At 44.3% G+C, this 17838-nt stretch overlaps 1 protein-coding gene across 1 annotated transcript in view; it reads right to left on the bottom strand.

Annotated features, from left to right (window-relative positions):
- The window catches only part of PolA2 (DNA polymerase alpha subunit B), a 73639-nt gene that overhangs the window by 29984 nt on the left and 25817 nt on the right, over positions 1-17838 (bottom strand). Inside the window, exon 3 of the mRNA XM_080277740.1 lies at positions 12264-12330. Coding sequence (XP_080133866.1) covers positions 12264-12330 — 67 coding nt within the window. The remainder of the gene's footprint in view (positions 1-12263; positions 12331-17838) is intronic.

Here is a 17838-nt window from a genome sequence, read left to right as displayed (position 1 = left end):
GTCCCTTATCATAATCTCCACATACTATCCTGTTACATGCATGCATCAAAAGAAACTGCCATCAATGTGGTAAGTTACTGTTGACAGTTTATTATCTATCCCTTTCAGTCATGTGATGTCATCCTTACTCTGAATAAAATCGTCTCGTAGGAGCCATACAAGAAAACTCGCTATCGTTGTGAAGGGGTAAAGTGGAAAACATCCACCTATATTGTTATGCTGCATACTCAGAGTTCAACTCCTTGCCCACTGAGCATGAGTAACTGACTTGGGTTCTTTTCAGGACCGGGTCTAGAGCATACAACCAAAGGAACAGGGCTCACACACAGGCTAACCACAAAAACATACAAGTGCAGGACACAGTACAAATGACATCGAACAAACACAGTATTAATATATAAGAATAGGAGTTGGACTACAGGAGACCAGGTAGTTGCAGGTGCTGCCCAGGTGTGGGGGGGCGTTCCGTCAGGTATGCGCTCTCGTAAGAGACGCAGACCCCTGGTTGTGTGATGGGTCGTCCAGTGTGGGCTGAGGGGTGGCATCGAGGGAGGCTCCTCTCTGGTGGGGCCTTGGTGCGTGTGGCAGCCCTCGGGATTGGGGCCGAATAGGGCAAGCAGGCGCGCAGCTCTTCGCTTGCCCTTGGAGGAGGAGGACGGCTCGCTGGTGGGTCTGGGTAGGTCCCAGCCTGGAGTTCTAGGAGCGTCCTTCAGAGGCTGGGGGCTGCGGTCTCGCCAGTGTTGAGAGGCCATCAGGGGCTGCCTGCGGCATCTCGTCCTCGTGGAGTCTGGCAGCGGCTGGCGACATCAGGGCGTCGGCTATAGCAAGCTTACTCTCAGGCTCACGATGGGGCCGCTCCAGACACTCTCCAACAGGGACTCTGCTGGGGAGCAAGCTCCGCCCCTAGGGGTGTTGGGGTAGGGAGAGGGGCGTCCCACTCTGCCTCTGGAGGAGTGAGGCAAGCAAGGGATGCTATCCTCGAAGGGAGCTGCAGGGGTAGTGGACAGGGAAGTACGGTGGACGTTCCCTCCCCGATGGGCACGGTGGGCGCCGCTGCGGTTCCACTAGTCCCTGGGACAGTAGGTGAGGGAAGTATGGTGGTCGTTCCCCACCCTAATGGGCAAGATGGGCGCCGTCGTGGTTCTGCTTTGTCCTGGCAAGCATGGTGGGTGTTGCCACAGTCCTGCTCCCGGTGGTGGGCTGCAGACGAGGGAAGTACGGTGGACATTCCCTCCCCGACGGGCATGGTGGGCATTGCCATGGTTCTGCTTTGCCCTGGGACGGCAGGTGAGGGAAGTATGGTGGACGTCCCTCCCCGGCAAGCACAGTGGGCGTTGCCGCAGTCCTGCTCCCAGCAGGACCTGCAGGTGTGGGAAGTATGGTGGATGTTCCCTCCCTGACAAGCATGATGGGCATCGTTGCGGTCCTCCTTGGGTCTGTAGGTGAGAGAAGTACAGTGGACGTTCCCTCCCCGGCAAGTATGGTGGACATTGCCACGGTCCTACTGGGGAATGTGAGAGCACAAATCCCACCCCGATCCTGGCGAGTGTTGGTCCAGCTGGAGAGTTGTGTGGTGGGGTGGTGTACTTCCTGCTGGCTCCGTTGAGGGGAAGAGGGGCGCATGGTGGCAGGGGACGTAGGCTCATCTAACTTAGGCCCTTTACGCGCCTTCCTGTGGTCACTCCCTGGGATGTGTATTTCGTCTTCCCATCTTCGAGCCTCTCTGTGGTCTCCCCTTGGGTTGGGTATTTCATACATATTTTAACAATGCTGATAATTCTCCAACAATCACGGAAAGGGCGGACGTTTCAAAGCTATATATAAATAATTTTGAAAGAAAAAGGGGAAAACATGGCTGAAGGATGACTCACCATTTTTTAGGCAAGAATGAAAGAACCAAGGGTTAGAACCCCCCCCCCAAAAAAAAAAAAAAAAAAAAAAAAAAAATCATTGGCACTATCAATCCGGTACGGGCATTATTTTCGATGTGGCAACATGTGAAATGATGTGATGCAAGGCAGTGAAGACTGTTATGCATCAGGTAGTGGTTAGTGGCTCTTCACAGCCGCTTACAGGGTGGAATGGTTTGATGTCAAGGCATACTATGATACACAGGGTATATATTAATCTTCACTATGATATGATTAGTTCATTCTTGCTGCCAGTAAACTACTGTATATTACCCAACCTTCAAGAGTCCTCTGGTTAGACGCGGCAAAAAAGGACCTTACGTAACCTTTCCTGTTCGAAGTCTAAGACTGGCTAGGGAAAAAAATACAGGAAATGCCGAAAGAAAATGAAACTGAATATCTCGGTCTGATAAACAGACCTCTTAAGTTTTCGCGGTGTAAGCACAGTGCTATAAAGGGACTACCTATTAAGTACATAGGTCTTCTGTAGAGTAGTTTCTTACGCCGCTTAAGAAGGGTTGGCTATCATTACCACACCAGCAGCCGCAGCAACCTGCACGCTCAGCTGCCGCCCAGGTGACTGTACGCTCCCGAGGTCACTTTACTCACTACACTACACCAAGGACAATTACACTCCAGAAGATTACACCACACAACATTATACTAAGGACAAACCATAGAATACTTAACTGGCTGCACTATGGAAAAAACCACAATTCACTCAACAACGCACTACACTGCACAATCTTCGTCACACTATAAAAAGACCTTCCATTACACTATACTCGTACACTCAATTTTCGCCAAAAAATGCAGGCATACTCATTCATGCCTTGATCAGACCGACACATACTGTTTTCTATGTAATCCTGCAGTAAAAGAATCCTTCACCTTTACCTACCGTTCCACGTACTACCACAGCACTTTGTGTACAGTCAGGGGCAAAAATTTTACTTTTCCATTACGTCTATTTCACACTTGGCAAGTTAATCACCTCCCTCCCTGATACTCACCATACTGGGGATCAGCTACGGGCAGAAAACAAAGTAGACTCTCGGCTTAGAAATATTACGTAGCAGGTAATGGGAAGGTGAAATATAACGCGAACCTTTGTCCCCAACCTTACTTGCCCTTCGCCACGACTGTCTGCCACGACCTTCACTGATGAGTCCCATTCATCAGTCGGTTTGTCAACTGCTAACACTACTCAAACTGCACCAACAACTGAACAACCTCCTTCATGACAGCGAGATTACTACAGAAAATACATAGTTGTGTGGAAGGGGTTAATTTTATTCCTGGGCTTCCCTTATCCACTACACGGTCAAAGTTCCTTTGTTCTCAGCAGCTTTCCTCTGGTCTAATCCTTTCGTAACACCCTGGGCCCATGTATTTCCGCACTGAAAGCCATTTCAACACAGCTACACAAGTTTTCTCTTAACAGGATCGTTCTGATTTTTTAATAACAACATCAACCCAACCTCACCTAACCCTTGAAAACTAGACTAAACCATAAGACTAACAATAGATCAGACTAAACTAAACCTAACACTAAACTAACCATAACAGATATTACCAAACCTTAATAAACTAATAAACCTTAACACTAAACTCACCTAAGGTTAAACTAAGCCAACCTAACTTACCAAATCCCTAAAATATTTTAAAAACCTAACTGGACCTTCCTGGAAGAGAAAATGCCTAAATCGATTACAACGGTTGGGAATTTTACATCCTGGGTTCATCACTTTATTTCCATTTGCTCAACCATTGCTTTCCTTTACCTTCTGTTACTCCAACGTCACTGTCTATTATCCCGATCAGCCCTTCACTACGATATCTCTTCATTCTTGCCATCTCCAGACTTTATTCAGTTCATGAGACTTTTTGGACAGGAGGATTAGATGCAGCATTCATTAGCCATTTTTATTACTACTATAGCATACCTCTCGTAAACTGAATAAAATCGTCTGGCTGTACCAAATATACATAGGCCTATACACGCGCCTGCGTATTGAATGTGCTTCTCAAATATCTCACACTTAATTTCATGCCTCACACTGCAAGTGACAACTGGCCAAGGACGTTTTTTCTTCTTCTTCCTTGCTACCACTTGATTATATTCAGCACTGATTCCTATCAGTGGAGTACAGCAACCTAAAGGAGATAACTCTATACACCTTCACTGCCAAGAGTTTCGCCAACGTACTGAAGGTATCGAGGAGTAATAAGAAGACACAATCATTGTGAAGAGATTAAAAAGCAAAAGGAATCTAAGCCATTATCGAAGAGGGGGAAGGCTAGTGAGGTAGTGTGGATGACCTTGCCACAGAGCCAAATATTAAGGGTACATTTAACTGATAAGGTTGGAAGCAGAGTAGTGTCAGATGTGAAAATGGAACTGGACGAGGGAAAAACAGTAAAAATAAAAGGCCTCTAACGAAAATAAAGCTTTCCACGCAGTGAGGCTTCTGCATAACGTAACTTTTTTAATTACTAACAACAGAGGCTACTGTATGCGAACTCGCTTTCCGGGAAGTTAACGAGAATATATTATCTGACGCATATATATGCCTAACGGCAATATTGCTATGCACACTAAAATGCTGTATAATGCCCCTGGAGGCGCCCAGACACCCCCACACGGAGCCAACAGAGGAGCAACGACAGTGCGGCGGGACTAGAAGCGACAACGGCATAAGCCTGCTCGGGCCGCGCGCCCCTATGACCCGAACTCGCTCGCCGCCACCATAGCAGGAATACTAGACTACCTTCCGGGCGAGCCTTCCCCAACCAGCTTCAGGGTGGAGCTGTTTCTCCAGCTCCTGCCAGCACCCCTGAGGCGGCCTGTAGCCGCTCAACCCTCCTGAAGGAGACGGCCTGTAGCCACTCTGAGGGCAATAAGGAGACGGCCTTTAGCCGCTCCCGCCTTTGTCAGGAGACGGCCTGTAGCCGCTCAGGTGTCTTCCCTGAGACGGCCTGTAGCCGCTCACCCCTCCTGAAGGAGACGGTCTGTAGCCGCCCAGAGGGTTATAAGGAGACGGCCTGTAGCCGCTCTGAGGGCAATCAGGAGATGGCCTGTAGCCACTCCCACCTTCATCAGGACACAGCCTGTAGCCGCTCCGAAGGTGCTCTTCTTGAGACGGCCTGTAGCCGCTCAACCCTCCAGAAGGAGATGGCCTGTAGCCACTCTGAGGGGAACCAGGAGAAGGCCTGTGGCCGCTCCCACCTTTGTCAGGAGACGGCCTGTAGCCACTCCGAAGGTGCCTTTGGGTCTGCTGGTAGCCGCTCACTCCCCCAGGCCACGGCCAGTAGCCGGGCCTTGGCGACGGCTGGTAGCCACGCCCCCAGAAGGCCACAGCCATTAGCCGGGCCCTACGGCAGGAGACGGCCTGTAGCCACTCCTCCGTCTGAAGCTGACGCCTGTTCCCCGACCCACGACCCAGAGGGAGTCTTGAGCCTAGAGGAGTACTGGAGAGGCCCCTTGGTCTCCCCCGGCCTCTGCTCCCAACAACCAGATCTGGAGGAGACCCACTTGACGGACCCTGACACAGACCAGTGCCACAGCCCCTTCCTGATGGCATCACCAAGCCCTGGGGACCACAGCCCTTGGGAACCCCAGACCGCCCCCAGGCCTCCCGGGCGGGAACTTCCCACACTTCGACGCTGGAGATCTTCGTCCTCCGTCAGGAGACTGAACAAAAGGTTCAGGCAGTTTTTCGGCCCCAGCCCTGAGGGCCATACTCCCGCCCCCAGCCCCGAGAGTACGGGACCCTTTGCCACCCACAGCCCTGGACGAGAACGGACGCCCCTGCCTGTGATCCCATGGCCTCTGGATGTAGAGGCCCCCGACGGAACCCAGCCCCGTCAGTAGCGGAGCTGTGACACCTCCACCGCCCTTGTACCTGACCGCCACGACACCCGGACCCGAAAGGAGTGACAGTGACAGTGACAGTATAGTGTCTGTAACCTAGTAATATAGAGGCAGAACAGTGAACTAACCCTCTAATGGAAGTCGGTGATAATACCAAAGTGGTGGAGTGAGTAACAGTGACAGTGTAGCCACAAATACGCCCACCCAGTGAGAGTCGGGTCTATCAGAGTGAATACGCTACCACCGGAAAATACCTCCTGATACTAAAACCATATCCAGACTCCAGTGCCAAAGAAACACATACCAGCAAGGAACAATATTAGCGACTCTACAAATATAGAAAACCCGGACTTCCCATAATTAATAATACTCTGCCTCAAGTGCTATTCACTGTGATCCGAGCAGTATCCTGCGAGATACTGATAACCTATATCTACAGTAGACGTAAGAGTTATAACTGTCCAGTGTATCTGTATCAGTGACATTTACTCGTTCCCCTGTCCAACTTAGTAATACACATGTAAGGTTGTTGCCTTGAGTTTTTGTGTCCTACCTCTCTCCTATTTGTCTAAACTCCGGTCTAGAAAGAGAGCCCCGCTACACACTAGGTGTTTACGGGACGGGAAGCCGGACCTAAAACACCTAGCATTACACACACCGCTCACATGGAAGCAGTTTATTATACCTGCGGTAGGAACTTGTTCCCGAAAGAGCCGAGAGACTTTTCACGAAGTGAAGCTTCTGCATAATTTAACTTTTTTAATTACAAACAACAGAGGCTACTGTATGCGAACTACTTCCCGGGAAGTTAACGAGAAAATATTATCTTTGACCCAAATATATGCCTAACGGCAATAATGCAAAGCACACCACTCACATGGAAGCAGTTTATTATACCTACGGTAGAAACTTGTTTCCAAAAGAGCTAAGAGACTAGCTCATACATTATAGTCACTGAAAGGCCCCATGGCCGAGACCGTAGTCCTATAATTGTTTTTAAATGAAAGAAGCGCCCATCAAGGTAAACCTGCGATCAATGAACCATCCATACCAAGATGTTGTACACTCAGTAACAGTTTAAAACGTAGTTTGGGGTAGAAAACTGTCCCCTCCCCCCTCCACACACACACAAACTTAAGTCATGATATGTAAGCAAGGAAATTTGTAATAGAACGGAATTTCTGCACTTCGATGGAATTACATTATCAATACTGAAATACGAAGGCAACCGAGTGTGGCTGTGATAAGCATCTTGCACCATTTGAACACCTCTGTAATCTTCCTCTGTTCATCCTAACATCGTCAGTACGTTTCTTTTACTGCTGCTCGAGATATTTTATTCACTTTAGAGTTCTCGTAATGTAGTGGTTAGCACAATCCTCCATTAATCTATATCATATCATTTACCTCTTTACCATTCACTCTTACCTGGAAACATGTATATCTTATTTCTGCACAAAAATATTCGGTCAGTTTGGTGTATACGCGACAATGTAAGTTAGAAGCCTGCGTCACGGTAATGACCATACGGGAAACCTTCCTCTACGATCTATTACCTCACCTGTGTCGCACCAGCGGCCCCGGTCTATCACCTATTTTGGACGACCCTTAATCATCATCATCATCTCCCACCTTTCTGCTCCCAAAATTTTTTTTTCCATCCCTACCGCTACAAAGACCTCACAAAATAACCAAGAGACAGACAGAGCGACTACTGTTCTAATAAAGATATCATAGTCAACTAAAGTCCGGTCTCCCGCCTCTCTGTGAACGGTCTTTGAAAACTGGTCTCTTGAATCCGAAGCAAATAACACTAATCTATGACCATATAATCAGCGTCAATTGCTGTAAAATCACATGACTGGTTTTCAAAACTCATGCAAAGCAGGAGAGGCGATAGGACTTGTGTGTGTGTGTGTGTGTGTGTGTGTGTGTGTGTGTGTGTGTGTGTGTGTGTGTGTGAGAGAGAGAGAGAGAGAGAGAGAGAGAGAGAGAGAGAGAGAGAGAGAGAGAGAGAGAGAGAGAGAGAGAGAGAGAGAGAGAGAGAGAGAGAGAGAGAGAGAGAGAGAGAGAGAGAGAGAGAGACATTATATGACTACTGTCATGTATAAGGATTTTGTCAAGTAATTACTAAAATAGTGGAAGGAAATATATATATATATATATATATATATATATATATATATATATATATATATATATATATATATATATATATATATGGATGAAACCTACATCTGTGATTAACATGGGCGGATTACAGTGAAAATGACGTTGCTATTATCACTAAAGATAAGCACGGATACTGAGATGACCAACAGGAAAAAATGCAGTGTGACAAACGATACACGTGTAAGCCTTTGACTACAGAAATCTGGTGGTAAAGAGGGGCACCTTCATGTGCTGGCACCGATATAACCAGGTGGTCCAGCTGTCTGGATCTGTAAACTCCCTCAATTCCCTGTCGCTCAAAAGATGGTGATCTGCAGTATATTTCTGAATTTGCAAACGTCCCTCAATTCCCTGCCCCTCAAAAGAAGATCGTGACCTGCAGCAAAAATGGCAACTCGAACCTAGGGCTACAACGATAGCTACTACTACTAACTACTACGACTACTACTAAAGCAATTTTAGTATTGTAAACGTGTCGGGGGAATCGGATAGATTTTCGCCACAACTACGAAGATATTGGCTGGCTAACTATTAATTTAGTAACAGGAAGAAAAATTGTTATCCACGCAAAGAACAGTAGCAGTTTCATTACATGCTGCGCCACCTGAATGGTGGTTAAATGAACAAGTCAATGATGAACCTTTTAAAAGGCGTTATGCTCGCTAGGGAAAGAGGGAAGCGGTGGGTGACGTAGTTGTTGGCGTGTCCGCGTTGTTGAGTGTAGATCTAGTCATGTTGCGTCATCACCATGCACCAGACCTTCACCCACCCACCCAGAACGCTACCGGCATCAACACCGCACGCTACCCTCACTAGCCTCGTCTCTAACAATCTCATCCACTCTCAGGAAACAGGTACCACTATAAACCAACATACAAGAATTCGGTTTTGATGAACGAGGAGTAGCAACAAAGGCGAGTGCCTTTGTATAAACCCACCAGCTATTTCCTCTAAATCAGCATACGTACTGTACAGCTGTATTCTTGTTGGAACTGCAGACTAACGCTTCATTGTTTTTAAAATTATACAATATTCAGTTATGTTATTTAGTAGACTTCATACTACTACTACTTATATATTGTCTTTCTTAATATTACACTATTACTTTGTTGCTGAGTATTTGTATCGAACAAAATTGTTTACACCTGTAACATGGAATTAGATTATAACGTTTACAGGCAAAATAAATAGATGAAAAAATCAGTTACGAAACATTCTTGACGAATAAGGCACTCAACAAACGTGAATAAAATCACCTAATACAGAGTAAAATAAAGACCATCGTATATAAAGGATTCAGCAGGAAACCGGAAAAAAAAAAAAAAAAAAAAAAGACACTAATATCAGGTGAGGAGGTGGAGGAGTTAAGAAAATGAAGCTAAGAAGAGGTAAAGAATTGAAGAGAGACATGAAACTAAAGGCGAGGTGAGGAAAATGAGTGAACTATGGCCAGAAACTGAAAGCAAGATGAGGTGTTGGATTGAGTGGAAGCAAGAATTTGAAGGTGAGGTGAGGTGAAGGAGGTAAGAACATCCATGTGACGGACATCATAAGAGATAAGAAACTGACTAGTAAAAACACACACACACACACACACACACACACACAAAAGGCGCAGGGTATCTTGCTACACTTCCTAAATTAGCCACTACAGCTCTGACATTCTCGCCATCTCCACATGATATTTATTCACCGTATGATACTTTTCAATTAGGGGTCAAGTTTACCTTCAAAAATCCATTCGTTACTTGGGCACTCTCCTAAGCTGAACAAAATGTCTCGTAGCAACAACAATATATACGACAAAGACACCGAAGCGAAGAAGTTTGTGAATGGATACGTTAACCCCTTGAATTCAGTGGTTATATTTAGTTTATTCTTGCATTCTCCATACGGTTTTACTCAGCTTGGGGGAAACTTCGAAGATGTGGGGTTAAATGTAACCTTCATCAAATCCTTCACTACTTGGTTAAAGAAAATCGATGAATATAATCACCTGGTGGTTGTGTGATTAAAAGGCATCCTAGTGAAGGTGTTACAACTCTGATCAAACCTGTTCTAGGCATATCTGTACAAATTTCAGGCTTATAATAACTGTGTGTAGATGAGTAATTTGGTGAGTGTATCGGCCTGTCTCGGACACCCCCGTTTAGGAGAAAAAGCCTAGGTATATCGAGGTGGATAGTTTACCAATGGAAGAGATGCACTTCTGAATCAGTCTCTTCAATCCAACACGGCCCACAAATGAAACGAACACATTGTCATTGTTGTTCCATAATTTTTACTGTTTCTGGCTCTACCTATCCTATCTCCGCACCGATTTAGATGACTTATCGGGAGACCTACATGTGTCTTCCAATATATAATAACATAAATTATTGAATCCTACTACTCCCCCCCCCACCGAAAGAGAGAGAGAGAGAGAGAGAGAGAGAGAGAGAGAGAGAGAGAGAGAGAGAGAGAGAGAGAGAGAGAGAGAGAGAATGCGTCCCCCATTAATGGGAAGCCTTCACAACCTATGGCAAATAGCGTATATAAACTGAATATCTTATGTATATACAAAAAAGGAATAAAATAATGCCAAATGCTAAAAATAACAGCACTACTGATTACGACATACTTGTACCTGGTACCAATGAAACTACTGGAAGTAATTTATCATTATTGGAATTTTCTCTATAGTCAGACGCCATAATCCCGCAAGAGGTGGCCGTTTCAGTTAGTTTTTTTTGGAGGGGCATGAATCCTCCCCCAACCCACTTGTTAACACGTATGATTGTAAATGGTTTGCTGGCTTACAGGAAACCACTGGGCTTGTCAATGTAACCTGAAAAGGAGAGAAGAGTAATAAAAAGTGAAAGATGGGAAAAATAGGAAGACAGGAGGGCAGACACAGAAAAAGAATGATAAAGGTGAAAGATGAAGTAGGCAACACTACAACAAGTGAGTGGATGATGGTCGCCACCACCTACCACAAATAGGGACTCATTATTATAAATAACTAAGAAACATAATTTGAAAGAAATAGTTAAAATAAAAACCTGGCTGAGGGGCAAGAAACTCATGCGGTACGGAGTGTATTAACCTGCTTGATCTTGCATTCATTGTGTATAATTACTTTAATAATAATGTAAATATAACAGTACAAATTATGTGAACTGGCCAAATCATTGCCAATAATCGTCATATTCACTGCCAGTAATGGTCAAACTATAATTAAGGCTTCCTTTCAATTATGTTTATTGAAATTTACATCTCCCACACCAGCAAATGCAATGGCATGGCTCCTATCCGCCCTAACCAGCCGGGACCGTGATAGTACTGCAACGCGCCCAAAATTTTTGAAATCAGAATTCCATCACTGGTCAAATGTAACGGTTGGTTTGGGTACCTGCCTGCCTGCCCGCCCGTCCGCTGTCCCTCCTTGCTTCCCCCTCCACCCCACTAGTCCCTCCATCTTACCTGCCGCTTCCTCCCTCCCAGACACCACCTCCCTCCTCCCCAGTCCCTCCATCTTGTCTCCTCAGACTTCAAATCAAAACGTGATGGCGGGCCGACTTCCTATCACTTCTCATCATTTAAAAACCAAGAAAGTACTGTAGTTTCCGCGCTTAAGTAAATTCAGATGAAAAAGAAATAAGAAGCATCCTCTGCGTATAGCAAGAATGGCAATGAAAAAATATTTGGAAGAAGCGAGAAGGGGGAGAGGGATTCTGGGTAATATCCAAGATGGCGACCGGGAGATCGATGTCCACCCGGCTTCACTTTATAACTGAGACAAGACCATGCATGCCCTGCTAATATTAATAATAATGCACATAACAGCATTTCGTACATCATCACTAAGCTACTTACCTAGAAAATATTATCTTTCCGGTCAAACATTACCTTTTCAGTTTCTTAACATTTCCTTAAATACATCCGGCTTGCTACAAACGATACAGTCGTCTCCTTCGTTCAGCTTCTTCTTCCCTGAATATACACGAGCTTCACCGCAGTGGTTTTGCAAGTATGAACGGGAAGCGAGGGTGGGAAGCCGTGGAGGGAGAGTTGAACGGCAGCAGAGGCAGTGATCCACGCTGCATTTCCAATATCAAGTTTACCTGGCAGTTTATTTTACAATACTTTAAGATAGCTAAATTAAGCATATATCAACCTCGCGAATATTCTAATTTAACAGTGTCAAACCTCGCATAGAAGGCAATGGAAAACTGAGACAAACAAGGGAAAAATCCTCTGAGTCAATCTGGCTTTTCTTCGAGCTTGCAGTAAAATTTTCAACATTGAAAGGGCCTCTTCTTACTCACCTGCTGGGATGGAGTGCCGCCGTAGGCCGCCAAAAGGTCCTCGTCCTGGCCACCATCTTCACACCCGCTGCATCAACTGAGTCAAGGATCATGCCGCCAGAGATTTCAATGCCGTAATCACTAACAAGTGATCCACAGCACACCGTCACACACCTCACACTACCTCACTACACTACACGTGACCTGCCCTCTAAGATCACACTACCGAGGCTGACAGCACCGGGCGGGGGCGGCTGAGAAGGTGACGGAAGAGAACCACAAAAGCGAGGTGACGGCGTGGTGAGTGCTGGCGTGGGACTGGTGCTGCCTAGCCGGTCGGCGTGGGTTACCTCCCCCCTCCCTCCTCCACCCCCAACCACTACCACTCCCCTCCCCCCCCACCCCAACACAGCCAGGAAATCCTCCAAGCCGTCGTGAAGACGCCACGCGCACTAGCCCGCCCGCTCTTCCCTCCTCCCCCCATCTCCCCCGCCACACCTGCCAAACCCCCAATCCTCTCCCCGTAGCGCAGGTGTCCCCCCACCACTGGAGGGTGAGGGGGCACCACAATGGTCGGCGTGGCCAGGCACACACGCACCGCCCCGGGACAACGCCCGCCCTCCACCTCTCCACCACCACCACAACCCTGCTTCCTCCACACTGTGAACCCAACCAGAGGTGCGGCCACACGCTGTCTCCACATATTCACTATATCCTCATCTCAGTCTACCCAACCCCTTTCTTCTTTCCTCCAGTGTGCATCTTGCCTTACACCTCACTTCGCTCCCAACGAAACTTCACCCTGCTTCACCACTCTCCTTACACCCTTCACACCGTTACTCACACTCATATGACTGAATTTCCTTGTAATGACATAAACCACACAACTATGCTTCACACCTAAATCTTTGCACACCACAACCAATTACATCAAACATAATACACCCATGCTCCCACAGTCAAGCTCAATAAGGTAACTTCCATACATGACTTGGCAACGACACCCAATTTCGTATTGCAAAACATATCCACCCTGTACATCAGAATACACCAAAAAACAACTCCAATGCGCAAAACCAACACCCATTACACACTCCCATACAACACATCAATGAAATATTTCACTAAATCTATACATCCAACCTCACACATTACATTCACTTAGGCCACTACACCTCGCCTCTCGCACATTACATCACACACACACACACACACACACACACACACACACACACACACACACACACACACACACACACACACACACACACAAAACACACTTTTATAACACCGCGACACTATCCCGCACTACACTCAACTCACACCCATACAAGACACACTAGCCTACACCTACAAGTAAAATCAACACACAGACGGTATACCACCTTACACCCACACCAAACTACACTCCGATACAACACCTATTTATTCACTGTTCTATTTCACACTCAAACTTCTCCATTACAACACCAAACATTGTTACTATATTTACACCTTAGAACACACTTATGTCTGACCTATCACCACACTTACAGCACATGTCTAACCTATCACTATACCTATATCAAAAGTAACTCATCACTACGCCTACACCAAGTCTAACCAATCACTACACCTACACCACAGCCAGGTTTAACCTATCACTTCATTTACACCACACTACACCTATACCACTTCACCTACACCTCACTACATACATGTCTATCATCAAATCTCACACCATACTCAGGTCTATCACTACACTTTTACACTACACACAATTATAAACATCCACAGTACTATCCAGAACATTAATTAAATCTAAACTGCATTTCCCAGTCTGTCATTTAAACATACCCAGTAAAAAAATTCAATTATAGATACACAGAACAACTACACAGGACATCAAATTTACAAACTTCGGTAATCATCCAGCATTCACACATAATGGCAACACACACACACGGTCGCCAACATACGACAATTTTTCTTCTGGTACTGTACGTATGTATCATTTTAAACTTATAGTGTCAGATAGAGAGTTAATCATAGGAATGAATCTGTAACAGGAAAATGCGGTTATCAAGCTGCTACGGCGGAGGAAAGAAAGTAAAATAAACTACTTAGTTTCACAGTGCTATAAATACTCTAATCCGTGCAAAACATAATGAAATCGTGCCTATTGCGAGGATACAACAAAGTACGCCAGATCATAATCGTATACCCTCATACTACATAAACCTTCACTATTATGGTATAGTTCATCCTTTACAACAAACTGCATCATTATTAATATGCAAACGTCTCTTCCTAAACTATAGGCATAATTACTATTCGCTTTTTACTCAAACTTGACCCAGACTGCCGTCTTTCTGCATCTAATTTCATATTGCACAATGGCAGAAAAGGACAATTCTAAGTTTCTACATCCTATCCATAGCATTTCTTTGTGATAAGCATCATATTCTAGAGCTAGTGTATTCTTGTAACTCAGCATTTATGATAGAGATTACAATTTTACGTCGTTAGGGTAACATGGGTATAGTCTACATTCGTACTGGTTCTATACGACCTAAGATACACGGCACAGCAGAAGCCAAAGTGGAAGGTGGCGAGAACAAGCAGACGGTATAGGTACAATGTTCCATACGCCCTTCTCCGCCTCTCAGCTAAAATACCATATACCCTCTACCCTCCCCCTCTAAGTCGATTCCTCTCATCCCTTCCCCCTGGTGTGTTCTTCCATCCTACACTTCCATCTTCCAATCCCTTCCAGGACTTCAAGAGGATTTCATTTAGTGCATTAAAATGTCAAAGATTTAGATATTACCTCAACTTTTTCTTCATACACTTCAATGTCTTTCATTTCCACTCTCCTATCTTCTTTCCCTTCCACCTCTCGTTCCCCTCCCTCCCCTCCGCCCTGAGCAACTCACTACCCAACCTCTCCTTTCCCGCCTCTTCCCACACCAACCAACCAACCAACCTGTTCTGTTCTTTTCCTCACACACTTGACCACCAACCTCTAAATTCACACACCTCCAACTCCTCTTCTGCCCTCTTTATTTTTCACATCTACATTTCCTTCTCTGCTGGTTTCCTTAGCTCCCCCAAACAAAGCTACTATTCGTCCACCTCCATCACAACTAACCTTTCCGTACCCTCACTTCTCACTCCATGCTGATCGTTTTCCTCTCTAACATCTACTCTTCTTTACTACCCCTCTTTGCTACAGTTTCCTTACCTCACCTCAAGAAAGCATACATTCCCCCCCCCCACACACACACACACTCCCTACTATTCATCTGGCGTACCCAGACCTATTTCTCTTCCTACTAACCCTTTCCTTCCCTCCTTCACATTTCTCTCTCCTGTCTATTTCCCCTCCAAAAGCCTACACATCCTCCCCATCTCTTTCTCTCTCTCTCTCTCAGCTTCCATACCTCTCCTGCACAAGCAAAGACTAACCTCCCTCAACCCCCCCCCCTCTGTCTACCTCCTTCCCTGATCTTACTTTTCCTCTACCACAGCCTCCATACCTCCCCTCAACTCATTAAGACAGAATCCCCTCCCCATACTCTATACTCTCTCCTTTTCCTTCCTCAAACCTACCTCCCTACCAATTCCCTTCCCCCGCCACACACACCTGACTCCTACACCTCCCACTTCCCCCTACCGACTCCCCCGTCTCTACCTTCGCTTGGCCGCCATCTTAGTAGAGATATAAATGACACGTCACTCTTTACGCTCCCAAACTCGCACTCTTCTTTCCTACTCGCTCACCACTTTTACTTTCTCCAACTATTTTTTTTTCACTGGTTCAATGTTATTTAACCCACACTTAAAATACATTCAGAATCGTTACTCGGACACTGTTCTTCTCTGCTCACTCGCACTCGTCCACTCATACTAACTTCACTCCAGCTCCAAATATATATATATATATATATATATATATATATATATATATATATATATATATATATATATATATATATATATATATATATATATATATATATATATATATATATATATATATATATATATATATATATATATATATATATATATATATAATATATATATATATATATATATATATAATATATATATTATATATATATATATATAATATATATATATATATATATAATATATATATATATATATATATATATATATATATATATATATATATATATATATATATATATATATATATATATATATATATATATTATATAATATATATATATTATATATATAAAATATATTTATATAAATATATAATATATATATATAATATATATATATTATATATATATTATATATATATATATATAATATATATAATAAATATATATATATATATTATATATATATATATATATATATATATATATATATATATATATATATATATATATATATATATACAGTATAGAGCCAGAATATTCATTCTGTTCTATCATTTTTACTCTCCTTGCTCATAATCGTCTTCATTCTCATTTTCCTATACATCCTAACCTAACATTTCTTTCAATTCCACTCTAATCACTATTTACTATTCTAATACCTTATCAATTCATCATTACCCATATACACTGATCCCACTCACTTTCACCCTCATCGTAACACTCACCCACGCTACCCATCAATACTTACAGTACTGTTCTTGAAATAATTTTACCAACATTACCTAATCTATTTTCTCACATTCACTAAACACACGCACTCCACTTCCTCGACGAACTTTTATCATCATCATCATCATCAACAACCGGACTTCCTTTCCCACCCCAGGGCATAGTGAGGAGTACCAATGTTCAGACAGCCCAAATTTGCCCAATCCAATGGGCCACACTTCCATTCACTCATCATTCAAGCCCCCGGAATCCCAGCTCCATCGGACACGCCAAAAACATTCACTAAATTCTGTAGTTTTACATAAATGTATCCGATTGAGTCAATCCGGACGCTGCCATGTTAAAAAGGGGTGCCAATCCCTGATCATGCATCTCTCCTCACAACATTCATCCAGCCAGCTCGATCTCTTGTCAGTTCCTTAACCTCATCAACTTCCAAACCTCTCTTCCTCACACACACTCATCCACCATATCTCTCCACCTTCTCCTTGGCCTATCTCACCTCCTCCCTCCTTCAACTTCGCTCAGATATACCTTTTTCACCATTCTATTGTTATCCACTTTCCACATGTTCATACCATCTCAGTACACTCTCTTCAATTCTGGTGTCCACCGACTTCCTCACTCCACATCTTTCACGAATCATATTATTTCGTATCCTATCCACCCTCTGTACTCCACATACATTCCTCAGCAGTCCCATCTCCACTGCTCTTACTCTTGACTTTTCATTTTCATGCCACACCATAGTCTCACATCCATATGTTAAAGCTGGCACTAACACTCCACCTTCTTGGCCTACCTTGCCTCTTCCCTCCTTCGAATTCGCTCAGATATACCTTCTTCACCATTCTATTGTTATCCATTCTCTCCACACGACCATACCATCTCGGTACACTCTCTTCGATTCTGGTGTCCACCGACTTCCTCACTCCACATCTTTCACGAATCACATTATTTAGTATCCT

Source organism: Coenobita brevimanus, chromosome 71 (genome assembly GCF_032717465.1).
Source record: "Coenobita brevimanus isolate Jiangsu-jjx chromosome 71, ASM3271746v2, whole genome shotgun sequence".
In the NCBI taxonomy this organism is placed as follows: Eukaryota; Metazoa; Arthropoda; class Malacostraca; order Decapoda; family Coenobitidae; genus Coenobita; species Coenobita brevimanus.
This window is presented reverse-complemented; position numbering and strand designations above follow the sequence as displayed.